The sequence below is a fragment of the Mauremys mutica genome, chromosome 16, assembly GCF_020497125.1.
Source record: "Mauremys mutica isolate MM-2020 ecotype Southern chromosome 16, ASM2049712v1, whole genome shotgun sequence".
NCBI lineage: Eukaryota > Metazoa > Chordata > Testudines > Geoemydidae > Mauremys > Mauremys mutica.
In genome coordinates this window covers 32917661-32944316 of record NC_059087.1, presented here as the reverse complement: position 1 = coordinate 32944316, position 26656 = coordinate 32917661, and the positions used below count along the sequence as shown (strand labels likewise).

The 26656-nt window shown below is 51.7% G+C and overlaps 1 protein-coding gene across 1 annotated transcript; it reads left to right on the top strand.

The window, feature by feature from the left end:
* The first annotated feature begins 359 nt into the window (after positions 1-359).
* Positions 360-26549, top strand: PES1 (pescadillo ribosomal biogenesis factor 1). The gene is made up of 15 exons (XM_044990236.1): positions 360-510; positions 1229-1308; positions 8020-8173; positions 9013-9122; positions 13054-13225; positions 13640-13729; positions 18127-18243; positions 18547-18624; positions 19051-19140; positions 19325-19455; positions 19979-20104; positions 20439-20623; positions 20870-21012; positions 22171-22338; positions 23403-26549. Exons 1-15 carry the CDS (start codon positions 487-489, stop codon positions 23484-23486), a joined length of 1752 nt encoding a protein of 583 aa, XP_044846171.1. The 5' UTR covers positions 360-486; the 3' UTR covers positions 23487-26549.
* The last annotated feature ends 107 nt before the right edge of the window (positions 26550-26656 follow it).

Sequence of the window (26656 nt, the reverse complement as noted above, 5' to 3'; positions counted from 1 at the left end):
CTATTGTGCTGGCTGGCAAAGGAGCTGAACAGACCCACGAAAGGCTCTGCCCAGCGCACCGCGTCAGCTCATTCCCAGCATGCCCCGCGCAAACCCTGGCCCCGTCCCAGCATGTTCTGCGCAATCTCTGGAACCCTATCCCAGCATGCCCCACGCTCTCACCTTCCTTATCCCGGCAGGCCCCGCGATCCCAGGGTCTGGCCTACTCATGCCTGAGGGGCCGCACGGGGCGCCCCTCTCTGCCTTCCCGAGGCTCCTCGTACCGCGAGCCGGCGGCGCTGCAGGCTCCGCGCCGGAAGAGAGGCGGGCGGCCTGGCTCAGTGCCGCTTGGATGGTGCCTTCCGCGCAGGCAGGGATCGGGCAGCCCCGACCCGTGGGGTCCTTGGCGAGCCGTACGTTGCGCTCCACGTGGGGAAACTGGGCGCAGCCGCCTCCAGACTCAGAAGAGCCGGCGGGCGGGAGCGTGGTCGCTGCTGAGCCGGAGCCATGGGCGGCCTGGAGAAGAAGAAGGTACCGGCGCGGGCAGCGCGGGGCTGCTGCTCAGCCGCGCCCCTCCCCGCTGCCTGGGGCCCGCTGGGCGCCCGTTCCCGGCGCTGGGCAGCGGGTCCCGAGCTCGCGTCTCTCCGGCGCAGGGAACGAGCGGAGTGCGGTGTCCCCGCGGGGGCCCTGGGCTGCACTCGGTCGCCTTCCGAACGGGCCAGGGCTCCGCTCGCTGCGAGCAGCGCCTCGGCCCCTGTCTCCGGGCGGGCCTGCCCTGGTGCGCCCCTTTCTGTGCAGGCAGGAGCGAAGCGCAGGGCACGTGCTGGCACCCGGTAGCCATCGGGAGTGTCACTCTTCCTGGCATCTACTTGCCAATTCTTAAGGTGCCCACAAATCGCTTTCAGCTGGGTGTCAGGGCACCTCGTGTAAATCCCTCTCTTGCCTCAGCTGCTGTGGGTTCCCCCTATATGTCCCGCACTCAGGTAATAATCCATAGACTATTAGTGCCATTAATAGATTTCTGAGATCCTAGGGATCTGTTCTTTAAAGGATCCTCAATTCGGAGGTGAGCATCATTTTCTGTATCTCGGATCCTGTGTGGATTAGACTGCTTAATACTTGTGGTGAGTTACTCACCTCACGGTCCCTGAATCAAGCATTAGTTTTCCTTGTGCTCAGTGATCCCAATTCAAGGTCACTTCTGTCCCCTGGTCTACTAATGAATCTTTGTCCTTGTTTTTTTCTAAAGTACGAGAGGGGATCTGCCACAAACTACATCACTAGAAACAAGGCCCGGAAGAAACTACAGCTGAGCCTCGCAGACTTCAGGTAAGGAATGGTTTAGTGTTTCCAAGTGAGGTTAGTGGTGCTGAATTGTCAGCCTTGGATATTGTCTTGTTCTGTTCACTTGTAATGTGACATACTGTTGTCCAATCTGTGATAGTCCTGCCCTGCAGGATTTCTCTTCTAGAGGCGAGGGGGGATTCTATTTGCTTATGTGTATATATAGGTTGCTTCTCTCAGCCAATTCAGTCTTTTGCCTGTGTTAAGGTTGCTAGTAAGCATATAAAGAGATGTGAGTGTCTGTTCTTAGTGCATGTCCACACTGGCACTTTACAGCGCTGCAAGTTTCTCACTCAGGTGTGTGAAAAAATACACTCTGTGCTGCAAGTTTCAGTGCTGTTACATGCCAGTATAGACAGTGCACCCGCACTGGGAGCTATGCCCCTCCTGGAGGTGATTGCCGCAACTATGCAAGCCATGGCAGTGCTTTAATATTGCCAGTGTAGATGAGCCCTTAGTGAACTGTTTACAGAATCACTGTTCTTCTACCCTTTTTTTGCACATACCTGGGGCTCAAACTTTAGATCCTCCCGAAATTGAACTCAGTTGCTCAGAATCTATCTCAGCTAGTATATGGTACCCATTCTCTGTGGGGAAGCAATATTGGAAAGTTATTAAGGGTAAAACTTGTAATTCCAGATTGTCCAAGCCCAAGTGATGCACCAAAGAGATTCAAATCCCCCTGTGTTGCATTGGGAAGCATGTAGAAGCATGTACATAAGGCCATGTCTATACTACAAGCTTTGGGCAAAGCAAGTTATGTTGGCATAAAGACACTTTAGTTGTATACTTGTCTCCTTGTGTCAGTGTGACAGATTTTTGTTACCAATTTGCTTGGGCTACGGTTGATTAAGCTGGGCCACAGGGTTTTTCTAAGGAGGAGATGACGAACCACACCAAGGGTTTAAGTTTTAATTATTTATTAATAAAATAATAAAATACAGCAGAGTGTGCTGGGAACGCCTTTATGTTACTTAGGGGAAGAAAGAAAACACTAGAGCCCCAAGCCCTAACCCACTTTTATACTTGCATACACATTACCTAAAACTGGCTTGGCCTGGGTGTAATGTCAGAAGAGGAGGGGGAGGGGTGGATGGGAGTTTTTGTCCTGGGCCCAGGTTGTTTGGGTAATTTGCTGTAACTTTTTAATTGCTTTAGCTTTTGGGAGGGTTTTTAAGGTTTTTTTTGGGGTGGGGGGCGGTGTTGTTGCTTAGGGCCCTTTGTGCTTTTGGTATCGGTTCTAATTGGCTTGCTGTGGCCTTTTTTGGCTGCTTAAAATACACCCGGATTTGGAGGTTTTTTTGTTTTTTGTTTTTTATTGTTGCTTTATTTGTGCTGCTATTTTTGCAGCTTTGCTTTACTTAGTGGTTTGTTTGTTGTTGTTGTTTTTTTTACAACTGGGCAGCTGTAAATTAGTTGTAGATTATTTGTTGAGCCCATGATCTTGGGCTGGGGCCAGCAACTTATCTTCACATGGAGCTAGCTAAGTGCAGAGTTAACTCGTTCTCTGCTTTTTCTTTCTCTCTCCCCCCGCCTCTTGTACTCCTATAAAGGAATCTTCCATTACCCACTTACACACCTTTGACCCTCCCCAAAATGCTTTGCGATGTTTGCAACAGCGTTAGCCACATACAATGCTGATCTGCCTTTCCTGGGGACTCCCTGAGGGAGGGGGCCATTGGGGTGCGACATCAGCGCTGCACATACTCACCAGCAGTGCTTGTGTCGATGCACAGTGTGGTGCACCATGGGTAGTCTATTTGGAAGCTTTGGCAATGCATGGTGAGTCATAGAATCATAGACTATCAGGGTTGGAAGGGACCTCAGGAGGTCATCTAGTCCAACCCCCTGCTCAAAGCAGGACCAAACCCCAACTAACTAAATCATCCCAGCCAGGGCTTTGTCAAGACTAACCTTAAAAACCTCTTCTAAGGAAGGAGATTCCACCACCTTCCTCGGTAACCCATTCCAGTGCTTCACCCCCTCCTAGTGAAACAGTGTTTCCTAACATCCAACCTAAACCTCCCCCTCTGCAACTTGAGACCATTACTCCTTGTTCTGTCATCTTCTACCACTGAGAACAGTCTAGATCCATCCTCTTTGGAACCCCCTTTCAGGTAGTTGAAAGCAGCTATCAAATCCCCCCTCCTTCTTCTCTTCTGCGGACTAAACAATCCCAGTTCCCTCAGCCTCTCCTCATAAGTCATGTGCTCCAGCCCCCTAATCATTTTTGTTGCCCTCCGCTGGGCTCTTTCCAATTTTTCCACATCCTTCTTGTAGTGTGGGGCCCAAAACTGGACACAGTACTCCAGATGAGGCCTCACCAATGTCGAATAGAGTCGCACCGGGGTGGCTGGGAGCAAGGGTCATCTTCACAATGTGCAACTCTCTCCATCCCATAATGTTATCTAAATCCCATAATTTTTCACACCCTTTTAAAAAAAAAATCCCACAGATTTGCACAGCCCTCCTCCTCACTGTTTGTCACCTTTGATAGAATCACAGAGCCTGCACAAATCTGCACTATTGGCACAAGTGTTGCAAGCACAGGACGCATGCTCCTCCGGTATTTTACAGAGCCTCAAGAACTGAAGTAGTGGGGAACAAGATGACTTCTTGGAGGACAGATTGCTGTGGGACATAGTGAGAACCCATTCAGGGTTGTTGATGGTGTTCACAGAGCAGCTGTATGTGGTGGAGTGCCTATTCTGGGACTGAGAAATGAGCACTTACTGGTGGAATCGCATGAAAACGCAGGCTTATGATGACAAGCAGTGGCTGCAGCACTTTCGTGCACAGAAGGCCACATTCCTAGAACTGTGTTGAGCTCGCCCCAGTCCTTCGGGGCAGGGACACCAAACTGAGAACAGTGCTGACGGTGGAGAAGTGAGTGAAACACTGTTGAAATTTGTAATGCAGGATTGCTACTGGTCAGGGAGAAATTATTTTGCCGTTGGAAAATCCACTGTGGGGCTATTGTCGTGCAAGTGTGCAGGGCCCCTACTATTTAGGATTGTGACTCTCAGCAATGTGCAGGACATAGTGGTTGGCTTTGCAGCAATGGAGTTCCTGACCTGCGGTGGTGCCATAGGGGTATATGCGTGCCATCTGTTTTGGCACTAGACCACCTTGCCACAGAGTACATTAACAGAAAGGACTACTTTTCTATGGTTGTTCAAGCACTGTGGATCACTGGGGGCACTTCACTGACATCAGTGTAGGCTGGTTCAGGGAAGGGGCATGACACTTATGTGTTTAAGAACACAGGGACTTTCTTTCCTGATTGGTGGATTGCCATTGGTGATGTTAAAATGCCAATAGTGATCCTAGGTGACCCAGCCTACCCTTTACTTCCCTGGCTTATGAAGCTGTACACTGGCCACCTCAACAGCATCAAGGAGAGATTCAACTACTGGCTCAGCAGGTGCAGAATGACAGTTGAATGTGCTTTTTGATTGATTGAAGGGACATTGGTGGTGTTTATTCACAAGATTAGATGGGGTGGGGAATTCCCAATGGTGGTAGCTGCCTGCCATGTCCTGCATATCATCTGTGAAGTAAAGGGGGGCAGGGGAAATTGCCGCTGGGATGAAGGGCAGAGGTGGACTTCTGTCTGCTGAGTTTGAACAAGGGCTATTAGAAGAGCTCAACAGGGAGCTATATGGCTCGGAGAATTTGAAAGTGCACTTTACTCCTGGGGGAATTCTGCACTATTGTGCATGTGCAGAATTTATGGACCGTGCAGAATTTTTTTTTCTCTCTGCAGAAAATACATTCTGCTGGAGATGTGCTGCAGTTACACTTTTTGCCCACCTGGGGCTGCTGTGATGCCTGGACAGAGATCTCCCACCCACACCCAACCACCCTCCATGTTCACACCCAGGTCCCTTCCGTCCCTCTCCCTTAGCTCCTCCGTTACCCCTGACTCCCTCAAGTCTTTGCACTGCTTCAGAGGGATGCAGGAAATATGGTTCTGTATTGTAGTTTAAAGGAATTATTACTCCAAGTTCTCTATTAATTTGCCTAGTAAGAAATCTATTTGTCAAAAAACACTTCCTGAATCTTTTTGTTGTCTATATTGTTACAGACATACTTACTGACATATTTTGAAATTAATTACCAAAATAATTGAAACTGATGTGATTATCTTGTGTTATTTTGACAAATAAAATTTGTAGTTTTTCAAGTTTTTTGGTGCCAAATTCCCGCAGGAGTAGCACTTTAACAGTGAGCCACAGTAATGCATTGTGGTGTACTGTGCTCTCCCTGGCCCTGCTATTTTGGGGCCTGTTAGGAACTGTGAGGTGCTTGATGTACATCAATGAATATAACACTGACAATGCACCTATTAATTTTGCAGTGCTTGGTGTACGTTTGTGATTATTACACTGTGTGTCACTGATCTTATGGGTTGTGTCCCACTGTATATAGTAACAAGTGGGTGCTTTCAGAACTGCTAGGCACTCTGCAGCATATGCTGTGAACGAATAAAGATAAATTAGTTTTCCAAATAATATAACTTTATTCAGTAACAATACCAGTGCAAAAAAAGTCTGTGAGATTTAAAAACAAATACAATACAAAGGTAATATATTAAAGGAACAGAACGTAACAAGGGGAAAACGTTTTTAGTTGCACACACTGATGTGTGAGAGCCGCAGCTGCTGTATATGTGAAGCTGTCGTTATCCTTAATGTCCCTTGGGGTGGAGGGGCAAGGATGGGGATGTGGCCCCTGATGCTACCTGCAATGATGAGGGGGTGGGGCTGTAGGAAGTTCTGTAATGGAATTCTCCATGGACTGCAAAGGGAGGCGAGCCTGTGGGAGCTGAACCACAGAATCTGCAGCATTTGTGTTTGTTGCTGGAGAAGCCCCATAATGGTGCATAATGGTCCTGGTGCATCTCTCTCTGCTTTTTCCTTCTCCAGGCGGTCTGCAATATTTACCCTCCAGGCCCTGTGCTCACAGTCTGATAGCTGCACTGTCTTGTAGGATCTCGCTGAACATGTCATCCTGAGTTGTCATCTTTCTCCTCCTTATCTGCTTCAGGTGCTCTGCCCGCGTGTGGAGGGGGAAATCCCTCAAGGCTGCAATGGCAGCAGCTACAGATACAGCACACAGACATGCCATTGTCAGTATAGTCCCAGCAGAAAGCGAAAGTTAAGATTCAAAAAAACCATTGGAAGAGAATTGCAGAGTATCTCCATGAAAGTTTTATTGAGATCTCTCAGGAGGATTCGAGGAACATCCCCGTGTACATAAATAAACAGCTCCACATGCCTCTCTTCCCCATTGCCTAATGCTACAGGGCGGCAGTTCTCAAACTGTGGACTCCAAAGTGGGTCACAACCCCATTTTAATGAGGTCAGCGGGGCTGACTTAGACTTGCTGACGCCACCCCTCCCCCCTCGGGCTTCAGTTTCCCCTCCTGGGGTCATGTAGTAATTTTTGTTATCTGAAGGGGGTTGTAGTGCAATGAAGTTTGAGAACACCTGCTACAGGGAAATGAAAAGTAGATGACGCTACCTCTCTTCATTGTACTGCTACCTTCCTAGTACGAGTAATTTAGCAAAAAGTCAGTAGCTGTATCCACTGTGAGGGCGCCATCACTGTAATGGGAAATACATTTACACACCTACCTGAACATCCTTCCCTTGCATTAAACTCGCCTGTGCTCGACTGACTGGACTGCGGTGGAGTCTCAAACAGGTCCTGGCTTGTGGCATAGTTGGACCCTCCCTCTCCCCCAACCACATGTCTCGTCCTCCTTCACCTCCTCTTTGTCTTGGCTGCTCATGCCAAGGTCCTGTGACGGGCGCCATGGAGTTATCCACAGTGGTTTGTGGGGTGTTGGTATCTCTGTCAAGTATAGAATGAAGCTCTTTGGGTCTGCGGCTTGGCATCAGATTGATGGTTGGCCTTCTGGTATGCTGGACACAGTTCCTTTGCTTTCACTTGGTACTGCTGCTGGTCCCTGTTGTACCCTTTCTCCTGCATCTCCCATGCAATCTGCTCATAGATGTTCACGTTTCTGTGGCTGGTCCATGTCTGTGGCTGTGCCACTGTAAGGTCTCTAGTGTAGACATAGCTTCAGCCTGTGACACAGGTGTGTTATATTCTTGGGAAAGTGCCTTGAGTAGCACAGCTGTCTTAGAAGGGGCTTGAATCTTTATTCTGAAAGACTGCACACAATGACAGTACTTTACAGATCCTCCTGTAAACAGTTATGAGAGAATGACTGTTGGGCCCAGTGCTGCTTTACACTGTTTGGAGCGTAGCCTTGAGTAGTATGTTCCAAACTGTACTACTGCTCTGTATGCTGCAATGCTGTGTATGGCGACTTAGCACAGATCCTGCAAAGTCTGTTGCAGGGAATGTCCCAAACTACTTTCCAAATCAAACATTAGACCCATGCAGGGGGTGGGCTTGAGTATTTCCTGGTTTTCAGAGGTTTCTTTACCACCCACTGTCTACCTTGTGGAAGGGCACGAGGCCTCACTAGGCCACCTTAACTCTCTATTAATAGTTTGGTGGCATTCAATTAACAAAGCCCTCCAACAGCTTTCACCTGATAAACTTCTGCAGCACCTGGCCTGCAATGGCTTGGAGGTGAAAGGCTCTGCATCCCATTACCAATGTCTTGAGCCACCCAGTGTCTTTGTATGGTTTCTGATCTCCCCTGTGTCTGTATTACAGGCGTCTGTGTATCCTGAAGGGGATCTACCCCCATGAGCCCAAACACAAGAAAAAGGTGAACAAAGGTTCCACTGCTGCTCGGACCTTTTACCTCCTCAAAGACATCAAGTTCCTCCTTCATGAGCCCATCGTCAACAAGTTCCGGGAGTATAAGGTAGGCTGGGAGGCCCAGGGCCAGCTGAGACCTGCGAGTTACATTAGCTCTGTTCCATTTGAAAGAGACATTCCCCTACCACTGCTCTACATACAGGCTCTGGAGCTCCTGTCCTCCCTTGCCTGGGCTGCTGTCCACCTCCCATTTGGTTGTGCATATTCCTAACGTGCCATGGCTCTTGGGGCTGCTCTTGTCATGGGCAATCTGGGCTTTGGAAACCAAAGGAGGCAGGCACAAGCTGCTGTGTGTGATTTCTTAGGCTGGTGGCCTGGTAGAGTGGGAAGCTGCTGATCTGAAGCCTGCCTGGGAGTAGTCATTACTGGTGCAGATGGTCTGTTGCTGTAGATCCAGCTGTGCTTGTTAACATGCTGCAGGACCTTTGCTTAGGATTTTAGGTCTGCGTGAAGAGATGCAGCCCTAGCGGTGGGGCACTTACATTGACACTAGAGACCAATAATTGGCTTTGACTCTGAGTGGGTGGAGGTACCTGGTTTGTTTCTGTGAGCCGAAGGGCAGAGCAGCATGATCCAGTGAAGAGAGTAGTGGACTGGGAGCCAGGACTCCTGGGTTCTTTGCCCTGCTCTGCTTCTGACTTTCTGGGTGACCTTAGACAAGTCCCCTTAGTCCTCACTGCCACTGTGTGATGTAGTGGTGTGCTGTGAGAAGGCAGGTTTTGAGGCCTGTTTCCTGTTGGTTCTGTTAATCTGCATACGCTGTGCTGTAATGGCAGTGATGGGAATGTGCTGTATGCCTTGATCTGAAGTGTGATAGGTGTGGGAAGTGGTCACATGATTGCATTCCCTTGTATCAACCCTCTGGCCTCTCTGTCTCTGCTGCAGGTGTTTGTCCGGAAACTCCGGAAAGCATACGGGAAAAGCGAGTGGAATGCTGTGGAGCGGCTGAAAGATAACAAGCCCAGCTACAAGCTTGACCACATCATCAAGGAGAGGTGAGGAGGAGGCTGCCAGGGCTGGGACACCGATAGCACGGTGTGAAGCAGCCCTGTTGCTGTATAGCAGATAAGGTAACCATGTAGGCTGTCTGGAACTTAGAAGGCTTATTCTGATTAGTGAGAATCCATCTGAGCAAGCGGCTGGCCCAGGGACTGTCATGCCCCGCAGCAGTAGGGCTTGTACCTGGGATACTGCTTGGACTTGACCTCAGGCAGCCTCCTTCAAGCATCCAATCCCATGACTACAGCTCATGTAACCGACTTGTTCCAAGATAGAATCATAGAACTGGAAAGGACCTCAAGAGTTCATCTAGTCCAGTCCCCTGCACTCAAGGCAGGACTAAGTATTATCTAGACCATCCCTGATAGGTGTTTGTCCAACCCCCAATGTTGGAGATTCCGTAACCTCCCTAGGCAATTTATTCCAGTGCTTAACCACCCTGACAGTTAAGAAGTTTTTCCTAATGTCCAACCTAAATGGCCCTTGCTGCAATTTAAGCCAATTGCTTCTTGTCCTAGCTGCAGAGGTTAAGAAGAACAATTTTTCTCTCTCCTCGTAACAACTTTTATGTACTTGAAAACTGTTATGTCCCCTCTCAGTCTTCTCTTCTCTAGACTAAACAAACCCAGTTTTTTTTACTCTTCCCTCATAGGTCATGTCTTCTAGATCTTTTATCATTTTTGTTGCTCTTCTCTGGACTTTCTCCAATTTGTCCACATCTTTCCTGAAATGTGGTGCCCAGAACTGGACACAATACTCCATTTGAAGCCTAATCAGCACGAAGTATAGCAGAAGAATTACTTCTTGTGTCTTGCTTACAACACTCCTACTAATACATCTCAGAATGTTGGCCTTTTTTTTTTTTTTTTGCAACAGCGTTTCACTGACTCGTATTTAGCTTGTGATCCATTATGACCCCCAGATCCCTTTCCGCAGTGCTCCTTCTTAAGCAGTTATTTCCCATTTTGTATGTGTGCAACTAATTGTTCCTTCCTAAGTGCAGTACTTTGCATTTGTCCTTATTGAATTTCATCCTATTTACTTCAGACTGTTTCTCCAGTTTGTCCAGATCATTTTGAATTGTAATCCTATCCTCCAAAGCACTTGCAACCCCTCCCAGCTTGGTATCATCCTCAAACTTTATAAGTATCTCTATGCCATTATCTAAATCATTGATGAAGATATTGAACAGAACCAGACCCAAAATTGATCCCTGCAGGACCCCACTCTTTTTGCCCTTTCAGCCTTACTGTGAACCACTGATAACTACTCTCTGGGAACGATTTTCCAACCAGTTATGCACCCACCTTATAGTAGCTCCATCTAGGTTGTATTTCCCTAGTTTTTTTTATGAGACGGTGATGCGAGACAGTATCAAAAGTCTTACTAAAGTGAAGATATACCACTTCCCGCCCCCATCCCCAAGGCTTGTTACCCTGTCAAAGAAAGCTATCAGGTTGGTTTGACACAATTTGTTCTTGACAAATCCATGTTGACTGTTACTTACCACCTTATTATCTTCTAGGTGTTTGCAAATTGGTTGCTTAATTATTTGCTCCATTATCTTTCCGGGTACAGAAGCTAAGCTGACTGGTCTGTAATTCCACCGGGTTGTCCTTATTTCCCTTTTTATAGATGGGCACTAGATTTGCCCTTTTCCAGTCTTCTGAAATGTCTCCCATCTTCCATGACTTTTCAAAGATAATTGCTAATGACTCAGATATCTCCTCAGTCAGCTCCTTGAGTATTCTAGGATGCATTTCATCAGGCCCTGGTGATTTGAAGACATCTAACTTACCTAAAAAAACAGAAGTACTTGTGGCACCTTAGAGACTAACAAATTTATTTGAGCATAAGCTTTTGTGGGCTACAGCCCACTTCTTTGGATGCATAGAATGGAGCATATATTGAGGAGCTATATATATACACACACAGAGAGCATGAAAAGGGCTGTAGCCCACAAAATCTTATGCCCAAATAAATTTGTTAGTCTCTAAGGTGCCACAAGTACTCCTGTTCTTTTTGCGGATACAGACTAACACGGCTGCTACTCTGAAACCTAACTTGTCTAAGTAATTTTTGACTTGTTCCTTCCCTATTTTAGACTCTGATCCTACCTCATTTTCACTGGTATTCACTATGTTGGACGTCCAATCACCACCGACCTGCTTGGTGAAAACCGAAACAAAGAAGTCATTAAGCACCTCTGCCATTTTCACATTTTCTGTTATTGTTTTTCCCCCTCATTGAGTAACTGGCCTACTCTGTCCTTGGTCTTCCTCTTGCTTCTAATGTATTTGTAGCATGTTTTCTTGTTTCCTCTTATGTCCCTAGCTAGTTTGATCTTGTTTTGTGCCTTGGCTTTTCTAGTTTTGTCCCTACATATTTGTATTTGTTTATATTCATCCTTTGTAATTTAACTGAGTTTCCACTTTTTGTAGGATGCTTTTTTTGAGTTTTAGGTCACTGAAGAGCTGGTTAAGCCAGGGTGGTCTCTTGCCATATTTCCTATATTTTCTATGCAGTGGGATAGTTTGCTGTTTCTGTGAGTTGCATCGTTCCCTTTAAAATGTTTATAAACTGCTGCTTATGAGTTGGAGACAATGGGGCAAAGCAGGGTTGAGCCTGTGCAGCCTTAGTACAAGTTCCAGGGCCCAGGGGGCTGTGTGATACCTAGCAGGGTGTCATGGGCTCCCCTTCTCTCCCTGAGTGGTGATTTCAAAGATGATGCTCAGAGCCACTCCTAGAGGAGTGTGAACCATGCAGATGATCTGCTCAGTCACATGGTGACTTCAGTGAAACATGAAGGACGCACCCACCAACGTGCCATTATCAGCAGAGCTGATCTGTGTTCTGGTGGTGCATGGAGGCCTCAGCTGAGGTCAGGACTCCATTGTGCTAGGTGCTGTACAAACACCTAGTAAGAGACGGAGAGCTGACAGTCTACATAGACAAGACAGTGGCTGGGAGGGGAACAGCCAGAGAATGGAAGATGCACGGCAGGGCCAGGAGTAGAACTTAGGTCTTATGACTCCCAGATCAGCAGCCTAGCCCAAGCCCATGCTGCCTCCTATCTCTCTTGGTAAGAGCTTTGTTGCAGGGTTTGTTCTGTGTGTGTAAAGCACCATGTTGTCTGACAGCACTACGGAGCAGATTTTCAAAGGTCATTGGCACTGAACGGTGCAGCAAGGTGCCTACTTTTGAAAACTGCCCTAGGTGCCTAAATACCTTTGAGACGTTCTCTCTCCTCCTGCTGATTGTAAAGATCAGATATCAGGGTACGAACAGTCACAGTAACACCGATAGTAGTGCAGACCAGCTGGGCACTATAAACAAATAGATGTGGTGGGACCATAAACAAACCCAAGTGAGTGTTCACAAGCTAATGCCTGTGGCATGGGTTGGTGAAACGTCCATTGTACACAATGCAAACACACACAGCATACGAGCCAGGGAGCCGCAAGTGTTTGTACAAGTCAGGCAAAGGGAACACGATTTGTTATTGCATTAGTGAGCTTCCCAGGCTGTCTCCATCTCATTCCTCCCTACTGTGTGTTTCCTCTTTGCCACAAGTGTAGGTGTGCCTGGGGAGGCTTGGTATTCACTACTGAATGGCACCAGAGTGGGTCTGGACTCTGACCCCCACTAGGGGGAGCAGTGTCTCTGCAGATCCCATGGCTTTGTTGGCATCTGGTGGCAGCTGTGGTAGTGAGGAGCTCAGGGCTGAGGAAGCCTGCTCTCTGGAACTGGTCTGAGATGGCCCCAAACTTGGCTCACAGGGGCCACCCAGCAGCTGTTGGAAGGTCCCAGTTTTTGGCCACTCTTTTTGGCTGGGTGCAAGTGCCACCACCTTAGCCATGTGGGAGGACGCTGCTATTTGGAGCCCCCTCCTACTCTCACCAGGATTCTCTCCTGTGGCGGCTGCAGATACCCGACCTTCATCGATGCCTTGCGGGACCTTGATGACGCGCTGTCCATGTGCTTTCTCTTTGCCACCTTCCCGCGCACTGGCAAGTGCCATGTGCAGACCATCCAGCTGTGCCGCCGCCTCACTGTGGAGTTCCTCAACTATATCATCGCCTCCCGCTCCCTGCGCAAGGTGAGAGTCCCCTGCTAGCGCAGGCCCTTCGCCCCCCTGGCAGCACAAGAGGCGCCCTTCTGTGGCTGGCTGGGCAGTTGGGCTTCGGTTCGAGAGCATCTAGTCACCAGCTAATGCCTGCCCTGAGAGTTCCCATGGAGGAGTGGGTGAGAGGCCTTCTGGAGCAGAGCAACACTATGCTGTTGTCAGCTTGTGCTCTGGAAAAAATTCACTCCCCAGATAGTGAGGGGTTAACGGATGTCAGTCTCCTGCCTAGTACAGATCTGAGAGCCCTGCTTATGCTGCAGGGGCGGGAGGGGGGGGCTGAATGCATGTGGGATCCAGTGTGCTAGACAGGCTGTCTCCTGCCAGCGGCTGTGCCCTCTTCCCCCCGCCCCCCCTTCTCTAGCTCCTCTCCCTTTGCTCTCCCGCCAGGTGTTCCTGTCCATCAAAGGGATCTATTACCAGGCCGAGGTGCTGGGGCAGCCCATCACCTGGATTGCTCCATATGCCTTTGCCCACGATGTGAGTAGCATCCCATCTGCTCGTGTGTGTGTCTGTCCATCTCCCAACCTCCCTAAGGCCTGTGAATGAGATGGGGGGGCTCTAGTATCTCTCCATCAGTATGTGGGGGTGTGTCCCAGGAGTGGGCAGCTTGGCTCCTTGAAGCTGCTGTAGCTGAGCTGCTCCCCAGGGCCTTCATTGCAGTTTGGCGCATGGTGGCCAGGATATCCTGTGGCCTGATGCCAGGGAACCATCTGAAACAGCCTCGCTCCTGCCTCTGGGTCAGAGTCACCACCTTGCATGCACTAGTCAGCAGCCCTGGTGCCAGCTCATTGTTCTCCTCTTGGGCTGAAAATGATTCTTTAATAAAGTTCAGAGATTAACTGGGGCTGGGTGGTGAGTGGGATGGAAGGAGGAACAGAGCCTTCTCTAGTGAGCTCACCAGCTCCCAGACAGCTCCGGTTGGTGGAGACTCAAAGCTGGTCCCATCAGAGCATTTCATAGAATCATAGAATCTCAGGGTTGGAAGGGACCTCAGGAGGTCATCTACTCCAACCCCCTGCTCAAAGCAGGACCAAACCCAACTAAATCATCCCAGCCAGGGCTTTGTCAAGCCCGACCTTAAAAACCTCTAAGGAAGGAGATTCCACCACCTCCCTAGGGAACCCATTCCAGTTCTTCACCACCCTACTAGTGAAAAAGTTTTTCCTAATGTCCAACCTAAACCTCCCCCTTTGTAACTTGAGACCATTACTCCTTGTTCTGTCATCTTCTACCACTGAGAACAGTCTAGATCCATCCTCTTTGGAACCCCCTTTCAGGTAGTTGAAAGCAGCTATCAAATCCCCCCTCAATCTTCTCTTCTGCAGGCTAAACAATCTCAGTTCCCTCAGCCTCTCCTCGTAGGTCATGTGCTCCAGCCCCCTAATCATTTTTGTTGCCCTCTGCTGGACTCTCATCCTTCTTGTACTGTGGGGCCCAAAACTGGACACAGTACTCCAAATGAGGCCTCACCAGTGCTGAATAGAGGGGAATGATCACATCCCTTGATCTGCTGGAAATGCCCCTAGGTCCCTTTCTGCAGAACTGCTGCCCAGCCATTCGGTTCCTAGTCTGTAGCAGTGCATGGGATTCTTCCGTCCTAAATGCAGGACTCTGCACTTGTCCTTGTTGAACCTCATCAGATTTCTTTTGGCCCAATCCTCTAATGTGTCTAGGTCCCTCTGTATCCTATCCCTACCCTCCAGCGTATCAACCACTCCTCCCAGTTTAGTGTCATCTGCAAACTTGCTAAGGGTGCAGTCCACACCATCCTCCAGATCGTTAATGAAGATATTGAACAAAACCGGCCCCAGCACCGACCCTTGGGGCACTCCACTTGATATCGGCTGCCAACTAGACATGGAACCATTGATCACTACCAGTTGAGCCCGACCATCTAGCCAGTTTTCTATCCACCTTACCGTCCATTCATCCATCCCAGACTTCTTTAACTTGCTGGCAAGAATACTGCGGGAGACTGTATCAAAAACTTTGCTAAAGTCCAGAAATAGCACATCCACTGCTTTCCCCTCATCCACAGAGCCGGTTATCTCATCATAGAAGGCGATTAGGTTAGTCAGGCATGACTTGCCCTTGGTGAATCCATGCTGACTGTTCCTGATCACTTTCCCCTCCTTTAAGTGGGAGTGGGTGTGGGGTCTCAGCCCTAATCCTGGGGCCAGGGTCCCTCATTAGCTGCTAATTATCTCCACACAGGCCAGGCAGACTGCACTGCTCTGTAGAGGTCAGAGCTGTCTCTGGCAGTGTGGGGGACCCTTGGCTGCTCTCTGCCTGCCCCCTGCCAGTGAAGGTGGGGAGAGTCTGTTGTGATCATCTTGACACAGAAGCTGGGATTTGTTTCCAGTTCAGTCGTGCTGGAGCTGGGACTTGGAGAGCAGCTGGGGATGAGGATGCTAGTGTCTGGGCTTCAGGAGGGGAGCCAGGCTGTTAGACTGCAAATGTCATCTTCTGGAAAATCTCCTTTAGATGAAGGCTATGAGGTGCTATGAACAGGGCTGCCCTTTGCTGCGCAGGTTAGATGTGATATGAGGGTGCAATGGGCATCAAACAGAGCAGGGTCCTGCAGTGACAACAGGGTGACCATATTGTCACAGACTTTTGATGCACGTGCACAAGGGGGCAGAGTTAAGGCTGAATGGCCCCTGCTGTCCCCTGCTTGTCAGCATTTCACTTTGCCACTGGCTGAATCTCTCTCCATACTTATCTGGCCCCCTGTTACCATGGCATCCGAGTCCCACAGCACTGCCCAGAGGGCTCTCATCTCCATTGTACAGGTGGGCAGTGGAGGCACAAAGACTAAGTGACTTGTCTTAAGTCACAGGCTGTTTGTTCCGGAGCAGGAATCAAACTCAGGTCTTCTCAAGACCAGGATAGAACACTGGCCACTGGGTCATTCCTTTGGTTTTGCTCTAGTTATAGATTCATAGAGTGAAAGTCAGAAAGGACCACTATGATCATGTAGTCTGACCTTCTGTATGACACAGACCAGAGAGCTTCACGCCACGATTCCTGCATCAGGCTCAGAACTTCTGCCTGAGCTAGAGTATCTCTTTGAAGATCCTGCTTGCTTCCCCTTCTGACATGTCCTATCGACCTCAATTTCTAGTTCCCACTGCCCCAGGAAGGTCTCTCTCTTCCCCATCCCCCTCAGCTATGTCTCTGCTGGGTTATTCATTTACTGGCTAGGGATCTGTATTGTGCTCCTCCAGTTGACTGGAAATCAATGACCTTTGCTGATCTTTAAGTCACTCTGGGGCCTCTCCTGAGATCTGCCAGACCCCTCCAGACTGAGCAGCAGCAGTCCCAGAGATTCTGTACAGCCATCTCCAGCTGAACCTGCCCAATCCAGGGCTTTGGCCACAGGCACTCCTTCTATGCCTTTCACTTTCTCTTGGTGATCCCCTGGAGGGTCTCCACAGGTCATTGAACTGAGCAGCACAGGCAGGACCCAGGAGTCCTCCCTGTTAGTCGTGTGCTTTAAGACCAACCTCCCGTCCTCTCGTGGCTGCAACTGCAGGTCTGCCATGCTCTGGGGAACCTCTCTTGTGTGGGTTCCCTTGTTCTTTGGCTGTCCTGGGGTTCCCAGGACAGCGTGTGGGTGACATGCGGGCAGTGCCATTAGGGACTACTCTGATGCTAACGCATCACACCCTGCCCTGCTAGGGGACTGGGTAGGGAGGGACTCTGCAGGCTCCCTCCCATCAGCCCTCAAGCACCTTTTCCCAAGGTTGTTGCCTCTCTGCAGTGCCTGCTCAGAGTGCTTAATGAGCAGCCTGGAAATGGCTGGCCTGGGGCATGGAGGCAGCTCCTGTGAACGCTGGCTGAGGGGGATGAGTCTATAATGCAGGGTCAGTGAGTTTCTTCCTGCCGTTGCCTGGAGATTGAGCTCTCCCTAGCCCACTGTGCACGGGAGCAGCCCCAGGCGGAGGGCTGAACAACACCTTGTCCCTGGTGGGGGGAGACAGCCCAGCTCAGTTGTCTTGGGGCTGAGCACTTGCCAGGCAGACAGCTCTCAGGCTTGTGTGTGCAGGGCGGGGGGGTACAGTGGTGGTATCTGAGAGACCCAGGCATGGGAACTAGGGTTGTGGGGGGTGCTGTAGCACCCCAGGTTTCACTGTGAGAAGTTGCTTTACACCAGAAGCCTCCCAGTCTGTGCTGCGTGCCTCCCTAGGGGGTGCTGAGGAACATTTTGGGGGCGTGAAGCTTAGGCCTGGGTCAGCCCCCAGAGGGGTGGGGAGGGAGCGCCACCCAGTTCCACTCCTGGCCCCCGCCTGGCTGCTGGCCCTGGTTGCCAGTCTGAGGGCTCTGCTTCTGGCCCTGGTGCTGAGTATTGGCTGCAGGGCCTGAGGCTCTGCTCCCAGCCCTGCATGCGGGGTCCTGTCTGCCATCAGCTCCGCACCTGGCTATGAGCCTAGTCCCGGCTGCAGGACCCATGCCTGGGGCTCTGCTCCTGCCCCCAGGTATGGTCCCAGCCAGGCCCCCCTTGTCCCTGTCCACATCCTCCTCTCGCAGAGCCATAGCCACTCCTGGCCCCAGCTCTGGGGGGTGCAGACAGGGATAAGGGGGGGAGCAAGGTAATTGGGGACCACTATCCTTTAGCACCCCACTGTAAAAAGTGTTCCAGTGCCACTGCTGAGGGACCCAGAAAGGCAGAGACTTTCCCAGCCCAAGATCGTGCAGTGAGTCAATGGCAGACCTGCAAAGAGAACCCAGGTGTCCTGCGGCCTTCCCTTTAGAGAGCTGAACTCTCCTTCCTCCACCCCAAGCTGTGTGTGGGGGAGGTGCTGGTTATCACTGCTCCCCCCCCCCCCAAGCTCTGTTGATGCCCCTGGTTGAACTCCCACCGTCTCTTCCAGCACCCGACGGACGTGGACTACAGGGTCATGGCAACCTTCACGGAGTTCTACACCACACTGCTGGGCTTTGTGAACTTCCGCCTCTACCAGTCCCTCAACCTGCACTACCCCCCCAAGGTGAGGGGCAAGGGGCACCGCCGAGGCTTATGAGCCTGTGACCAAGGGGAGAGGTGACTGTTGCAGCAGGGCTGGGGGACTTCAGTGTGATCCAGGCTCTTCCCTTGCCCGGGTGCTTAGTGTTGGGGCGCCAGCCTGTCCTCAGCTGCGCTGCGTGACCCTACCGGTGGGGCGGGAGTGCTGTGGGTGAGCATAGAAGGGTCGGGTCCTGCTGGAAGGGTGGTGATGCCTGTGAGGCTGGGGAAGGAAGCAGCAGGATCATGCCAGACTCTGGCCCTGCCTTCACCCTTCTCCCCTCTGTAGATTGAAGGCCAGGCCGAGGCAGAGTGGAAGCCGGAGGAGGGGCAGGCATACGCCATGGACTCGGAGAGCTACATGGAGGTGAGAGGCCCTGCCTGGCATGTGGACCCTACATGACACCCTGGAGCTGGTTAATGGGCCCTGAGCCACATATCACCTCCTTGGGGGATCCTTCATAGCTGGACACTCCCCAGCTGCCCTGGGGGTGGGGCGCAGACCCTGCCATTCTTGGCTGCCCTGGCTGGGGAGCTGGGCCTCGCTCCCTGATGCACTTGATATTGTTTGTAGCCATGCAAATAAAAGGGACCTTGATCTCTGAGGCAGGGGCTAGAGGGGAGCCATTCCCTGGTGCCATGCAAAAGACCAGGTGCATTATGGGGCTTCCTTTGAGCCCTTGGGTATTGGCTGCAGCTGGAGGTCCTGCCCTGGGATCTTAACTACCTTTCCGAGCAGCCTCCCCCATACGAGGAGCTGCGTGAGACGTGTTGCTGGTCTTTCCCGCTGCAGAAGCTGTCGGCTCTGAGTGCCAGCCTAGCCCGAGTGGTAGCACCGAACCCAGAGGACGAAGTGCAGGCGGATGAGTTCCCCGTGGATGGGGTAAGAGCTCAGCAGGTTGAATTTATCACTGCTCCAAGTCCCCACACACCTTGAAGGAGGCTGGCAGGGCAGGGACAGCCACGAGGGAGGGGGCTCCCCACTGTCCCTCTCCTTGTCTAGGGTTGGCATGTGGGGAGGGGAGGGGAGGGCAGAGGAGCTTCTCACAGCACCTTGCTCTGGCCAGGAGAGTGCGGAGCAGGAGGCGGCGAGGAAGAAGGAGCAGGAGGCAGTAGAGAAGCAGAAGAAGCTGTTTGAGGGGCTGCGGTTCTTCCTGAACAGAGAGGTGCCTCGGGAGCCCATAGCTTTCATCATCCGGTATGTGCCGATTGCACGCTTCCTCCCTTGGGGGAGCCGGGGAGGCAGGATGCAGACCAGACTCCCCAGGGGACTGAACTGGGTGGGTGCCAAGTCCAGGAGTAAGTGGGGAGCAAGGGCAATATTAGTGATGGAGGAAGCCCATGAGCCATCTGGAGACCCTCTAGCCATGAGAGCAGGATTAACCCAGGCATGATGCTCCGGGGAGCCCTGCCCGTGAGTGTTACCCAGTGAGGCTGGGGTACACAGGGTCCCCTGGAGCAGCCTTGGAGCCTGGCTGTGGCCGTGAGAAGGTGCTGTGGGCCCCTTGACAAGGCTGAGGGAGAGGATCTGCATTTCTGCTCCTCTTGGCAATCCAGGCTTCTCCAGTCTTAGCCTCGTGGGATGTCACCATGTCTCTGCAAGTTTCCACTGCAAATGGTGAGGCCCCCGTGTGTCCCACACGGGACTCTGTTCCCTGCCCCTCAGCTGATGCTGGGCCCTCCCCGCCCAGCCGGATTCATGGGTGTTTCTCATTGGGCAGGTGTTTTGGAGGCAAAGTGTCTTGGGACAAGTCTGTGTGCATCAGTGCCACCTACAATGTGAGGGACCCAACCATCACCCACCAGATTGTCGACCGGCCTAGCCTGGAGAAACAGGTGATAGGCAGGTGAGCTCTGTGCCTTTGCCTGGGTGAGATCTGATCCTCTGCACCGGTGGCAGGAGAGGCCAACTGACCGTCCTGCTGTGGAGCCATCCGGCCCGCTCTTTGCCCTCAGTGTTTCTGTCCTGCTGCCCCATGGCGTCTGTCTGCTGACTTCAGTGCACTTTGAACCAGGCCCCAGTGAGATGTCTGCCCCAATCCCCTTCTGGTGTGCAAGTGGCCTGCTCCATGTTCTAGGGACCCTGCTGGGGGGGTGTCACCCACCCACATCCACTTCCTCTTGGCTCTTCCCTCCCCTCCACCCCTCTCACTGACTCCAGCCCTCTCCCCACCCTCCTAGGTATTACCTCCAGCCACAGTGGGTGTTCGACTCCGTCAATGCCAAGATGTGCCTCCCGGTGGCTGATTATTTCCCCAGCGTGCTGCTGCCCCCTCACCTCTCGCCCTTTGTTACGGAGAAGGCTGGGGACTACATACCACCTGAAAAGCTGAAGCTGCTGGCCCTGCAGAGGGGCGAGAACCCAGGTAATGGGGAGGCCAACTCCCTAGGATCCGGCCAGCTTTCCCACCTTGGGCATCCTTCACCTCCCCCTAGGTGTCAGTCCCTCCCTCCTTTTGCCCCCCCGTCCCAGGTTACCAACAGGTCCTTTAGGAGCACAGACCTGGGAAACATGCACCCAGGCTCTCTGCCAGCCCGTGCCAGGCTGGTTCTTCCTGCTCTGCTTAGGGTCAGAATCCTGAATGGTAACTCTGCTTTCTTGCCTTTTCTAGCCGAAGAGAGCGGAGAGGAGGAGGAGGATGACAGTGGTGGTGGTGATGATGATGATGATGAAGGCTCAGAAGGAGAAGAGCACTCTGAAAAGGAAGATGATGGGAAACTGAAGAAGCTGGAAGAGCAGCGATCCCAGGGAAAGGTACCGTGCATAGTTATGGAGCCAACGTGCCCTGAAGAGGACATCCCCATTGTGGTGCAGCTCTGGTCACACTCCATGCCCCCCCCCCTCCCCCCCCGTCTCAGCCCCCTCAGGGTAGCACCTGCTGGAGGCATGTTGCTGTATGGCTTCCATTCTGAGCCCCCTGCTCAGCTGTGCAGAACACTCCCCTTTGGCTCAGTCTCTGTCCCCTTCTGAGAGAGCAGGGGCTGAGCAAAGGACTTGGAGCTTGAGGTTGATTTTTCTGTTTTTTTTTTTTGTTTTTTTTTTAAATAAATTCACTCCTTAATCTTTGATGGGGCTCCTGCAGAACGGGCTGGGGTCTGAGCTTGGTCTGGCCAGTTTATCCAGGGCTAGCACCTGCCCTTAAATCTAGACCACTCTTCTCCAGCCCCACTGAAATCTGCATGGTGATCCTGCATAGCAAAAACCATTGCTACACGCACAAGTGCAAAGTCGAGACGCTGTGTGTACTCATGGGAGGTTGAAGGGGACAGGTCCCCCTCTGTGCCAGTCCACAGAGGACAGGAGTCTGCACAGCCCCAGCTAGGGAATGTTGGCTCAAGCAGGAGCTGCTTATGCTTTTGACTCTGGAGGTCCCCGGTTCAATCCCTGGTGTGTTGGGCGAATGTGTTCTAGGGACGTGTGTACACATTGTCTGAGGAACCTTGAAAGTTCCCCCAAGCCCCAGACAGGTGCCGTGCTTGCTTCTTCTTTTTTTTTTTTTAGAAAAAATAAGGAAACAAATTGCAAAAACCTGTTAGTGCAGTGCTGAGGGAGCACAGCTAAAGTTCCTGCTGCTGGTGGTGCTGGGCTCGTGCCCTCTTTCCCATGACGGTCTCTGCCTTAATTCCTGTGAGGGTAGCTCTGAGCACATCCAGGAGGGACCTTGGTGCATTCTCTGTCATGACGTTAATGGCACCTCATTAGTGGGGTGCTTACTCAGCACTCCGCCTTACCTGCAGGCAGTTCTAGCTCACGCTCCCCTAGCTGCTCCAGGCTCGGCAGTGGGGTCCCCTCAGGATAGGGCCACCCTGCTGAGGAATGGGCAGCACCGTCTGCAGGGCTGGGGGTGGAGTCCCTTGCAGTGGGTGAAGCAGGGGGCGTCTGAGGTAAATGTCTTTCTTGTGCACTCCCCAGAAGCTGCCAGTGAAGGTGTCAGCAGGCACGGTGCGGCTGGAGGACAAGCAGCGAGCAGCCCAGGAGGAGCAGAGCGAGGAGAAGCGTCTCGCCATCATGATGATGAAGAAGAGGGAGAAGTACCTCTACCAGAAAATCATGTTCGGGAAGAAGCGCAAAGTCCGAGAGGTATTGTGGCCAGCGCTCCCTCCCCAGCATGGGGATGAGCTCCCTGGTCACTAGAGCAGGGCTATAGGTCTTAACACTCAGCCTGCTCCCACCACAAAGTGCACACTGGTGAAGAGAGGTGGGTTACCCGAACTGAGCCAGGCTGCAGCGAGTTCTAACTGGATGGGGATGACACAGCACTGGGGGAATGGAGAGTGCTGCTTAACAAATGGGGAAACTGAGGCACAGAGCCAGTGACTTGCTCCGTGTCCCAGGGAGGGTTGAAGCCTCCACGGTGATTAGAACAGAGTTGCTGACTCCCGGCCCTGTGCTCAGTCCATTAGGCAATGCTGCCTCTCTGTGGTGTATACAGAACAGGAGAAGCCACTGAGGGAGGATTGTGCATTCGGATACTTGGGCCTGGGTTCAGCAGTAATGGAAATGATGGTGTAAACTTCTTGGGGAGGGGGGCTTTTTCCACAACAGCTCCCCTGGCCCACTTGGTCTGTAATGTACACGCACCCCGGACCTCGCCTCTGGACTTGGCTCTTGGGGCTTTCACCTGGGGCTTGCTAACATTGAATAAATTGGAGCAAGACTGAGCCTTTTGCTACTGGAGGCACTTCCGCCCCCGAGAGCATCTGAGTTCCTCCTCACCCCCCACCCCCGTCCCCCCACAGCTCTCGCTGCCTGCTGGGGTGGGTGGAAGTCTAAGCTTGGTGGAGAGCTCTGGCCTGGGAGTCAGCGAGGTTAGGTCCCTGATGTGGTCCTGGGGTGTCCCAGGAGGCCTGTGTCCATAGCAGTGATGTGTACCATGAGTCAGCATTTCCCCCCCCCCCCCCCAAAATAAAATTAAAAAAAAATAAGCAAAGCTAGAGCTAGTGAGTGACTTAGCTAACCGGCCTGATCCAGCAGCAGGCCCAGAGCTAGGGGTGGGTGGGCTTGGCCCAGAGGCTGAGATCAAAGTATCATCTCCTCCAGTGTTGGAGGGGGTTTGAGTTTGGCTCTAGCATGACTGTAGCAGGCACGGGGAAGAACTGTCAACCGTGTTCAGGAGTTAATCTGGGCGGCTTCTCACCCCACAGGCGACCAGACTCGCCGAGAAGAGGAAAGCTCATGATGCTGCCACAAAATCAGAGAAGAAAACCAAGAAGGTGCGACGGGAGTGATGGAGCTGTCGGGCTCTGCCCTCCCTCCAGGACTGGAGCTGCCCCTTGGCCCAAGAGACCTGCTTTCTAGGCTGTACCTTGGGCCTTCTCCAGGACAGGCCATACAACAGAAGCCACCAGCATGTGGCCAGCCGTGACCTTCAGCTCTGTCGATGCTCTGGGGACACCCCCAATTACCACCTATCCCCTCTATTTAAAAACAAAACCAGCCTCTTCCCCCATCCTCCGGGACCCCATCCAAGGCGAGGCTGCGGGATTGTCCTTTGTCTGCTTCACCCACTCCAGTGCTAACAGGTCATGGGTGAGAGGGAGCAGTGGATATCCCCCACCTGGTCTCTCCTGGCAGAGCCTCCAGGTAGGCAGATGAGGGGTGTGGAAAGGGAAGAATCCTTCCCGTGGCTGCAGCAGATCATGGATGCAGCCAGAGGTCCCCAGAGAAGCTGAATGGCCTGTTAAGTGTCAGCAGCTCCCCCAGGTCAGGGGAGGGGAGGCTGTGCCTGGTGCAGGCACACATCTTGGGGCTCTGGGTACGGATAAAAGCGGGACCCAGGGTGAGCTAGCCCAGGCCCTGAGCTGGGGCTCCTCCAGCAGGCTGGGCACCCCGGAGCCTGCGGCAGGTGCTGCTCTCAGAGGGAGGGTCCCTTTGCTGTTTGCTTTGCAGGCTGGGGATCTGCACCGTCCCTTGCAGCCAGTGCAGGCAGGTTGTGGGGCCTCCTGGGAAAAGCTGGCCCACCCCCCTGCCCCTGAGCTCCCCTCTGACAGGGGCCTGTAAATGACTGATTTTTACTGTACTTTATTAAAGTCAACTTTCACAGCTGGTCTCCCACAGGGTCTGTCCCCTCCTGTTTGGTGCTGGCAGGGCTGGAGTAGTGTTTCAGGTGCCCGTTTGCAAACACTGCCGTGCCATCAGGATTAGATGGCATCTGAGCAGCAGGGTTGGAGATCTCGGAGGTGCCTAAATGTTGGCCTGAGGCACCTAAAGCAACCGTTAGGTCTTGTCTATGCGACAGGCTGCGGCAGCACAGCCGCGGCACTGCAGTTGTAGCCCTTTAGCACAGACACTTCCTATAGCGAGGCCAAGGGGCTGTCTGTGGCTGTACTTATTCCACCTCTCAGAGAGGCAGTATCGAGGTTGGCAGAAGAATTCTTCCCTCACCCTAGCTGTGTCTGTGCTGGGTGTTTCGTGGCTCTGGGCGATGTAGCTGGGTCCATAAGTTTTAAGGGTGGGCCAGGCCTAGGTTCCTCTGTGGCTGTAGCTCAGAGATACCAAGTGACTGGCCCAAGATCCCCCGGGCAGCCTAGCAAAGCAGAGCCTTGACTCAGGGTTTCAGTCCTAGATCTTCAGTAGCCATCCTTCTCCATAGTCCCACTGTGTTAGTCCACTCTCAGGGCCCCACCCTGCTCTTTTGCCATACTTCTGCCCTTTAGTTGCAACACCAACGGCTCATTGACGTGGCAAATGGAACTGTGCTAACTAAGTTAATCGTAACGTATGCCTTTTGCGGGGGTTTTATTGGGGGAGGGGGTGATCCACATGTTTATAGTGCAGTATTTGAGTTTTTAGGTGCAAAGAAAGGGAGAGAAGCAGTGGTGAGGAGTCACTGGTTTTATAATCCCTAGCTCTTATCAGCTCTCCAGCACTTTCAAAGAGGTCCATAGCATCCTCTTTTTACAGCTGGAGAAGCTGAGACACAGGGAGGTGAGGTCAGCCTGCCAGGGGTAGTGCTGGCAATAGAACCCAGGTTTCCTGAGTCTTATTCCAGTGTTCAATCTACTGGGCTACACTGCCTCTCTAGCTGCAGCCAGCCAGAGAGAGGAGCAGCTTAGCTAAAAAGAGCCAGAGAGATCTGCCCAATGGGTGTTAGAGTTACTGGGCATGCTCTTTCCATGAAGTGTAGGCAGTCATGCAGGTGCCACATGTTCACCCTCTGAGAGATGAGCCAAGGGGCAAAGGTTATAAATATGGGAGCTGGAGAGAGTCCTGGGGATGCAGTGGCGGATTGACCCAGAACCGAGAGAGGGCTGCTGTGGAGACTTCATCTCTGATCTAGCTTTGGATCTAGCCCTGCTGCTGCTCTGAGTAATTGCCATTGAAATCAATAGGGGCCTGGTATACAAGGCAGCTGCTCATCTGAGCCCCTTTTCTTTGTCATGTGGCTCCATGCAGTGAGAGGCAGGCAACCTCACCAAATGCCTGCCAGACAGCAATGGATGATGTCTGAGGTGCGCCAGCCTGCACAGGGTCTGAATGGGTAAAAAGCTCTGCATCGCTATACTCCACCTGTGAGCGTCCTGCCATTGGAAATTATTTTGCACAGTTAAGAATACTGATTAGTTTCTACGTCTAGGCAAGGGCCCAGCCCTCTGATTTTATATTGCAGATCATAAGGGAATGATAAGGGTGTGGCTGGCTGGAGCATGCAAGATTGGACTCTACTTCCAACCTGAGCTAAGTTCTGCTCATAAACTTTAGTACCTGTCATGTGGCAGGTGGGGGGCGGGGTGTTAAAACCTGTATTTTGCAGATGGCCCCTGTTTTTATAAAGTGTTGAACCAAAAGCTGGGATCCAAACAGTCTGGACAGCAATATGGGGTGAAAGCAGGCTCCTAGTTTTGTGTCTTCTGTCTCTGCTTAAAGTAAGGGCAGTATATCAACACAGAGAGTAATGCTTTCCAGACCACACTCTGCTGCTTGGTAGCCTTCTTCTTGTGCCAGCCTGGGGCCTGGCTTGAGCAGACCACACCTACTTGGGTGTATTTTGTACAAGCTACACGGAGCCACCAAACTCCTGTAATTGGGATTGTAGTTTCAATTGAAAAGACCCATGCCCCAGCCTGCTTCAGCACATCTCAGTATCTTCACACCAGTCTGCTCAAACCACCACCATTGTATTCTGAGCAATGTCTGTCATACAAACCATGTCCCCCAAAACCATCCACCATTAAACTGCAGCAGTGGAACACAATGAGAGATGTAAGAAGGCAGTGACTGGTTGATACTACAAGTAAAGGAAATTTTTTGAATGAAGTGATTTTTTTCATAGAAAAACAGACTTGTTTTTTAAATAAAGCTTTTTTTTCCTTTCAGAAAATTATTTTTTACTTTTCTATCTAAATTTGTTGGTGGTTGAGTTTTATTTCTTGGTTTTCCTTCTTTTCTCCCTCCCCCT

Coding starts and splice junctions, on each gene's coding strand:
- PES1 (XM_044990236.1), top strand. CDS start 487: ATGGGCGGCCTGGAGAAGAAGAAG. Junction 8,174..9,012: donor ACAAGTTCCGGGAGTATAAG/GTAGGCTGGGAG, acceptor TCTCTGCTGCAG/GTGTTTGTCCGGAAACTCCG. Junction 22,339..23,402: donor AGAAGCGCAAAGTCCGAGAG/GTATTGTGGCCA, acceptor CTCACCCCACAG/GCGACCAGACTCGCCGAGAA.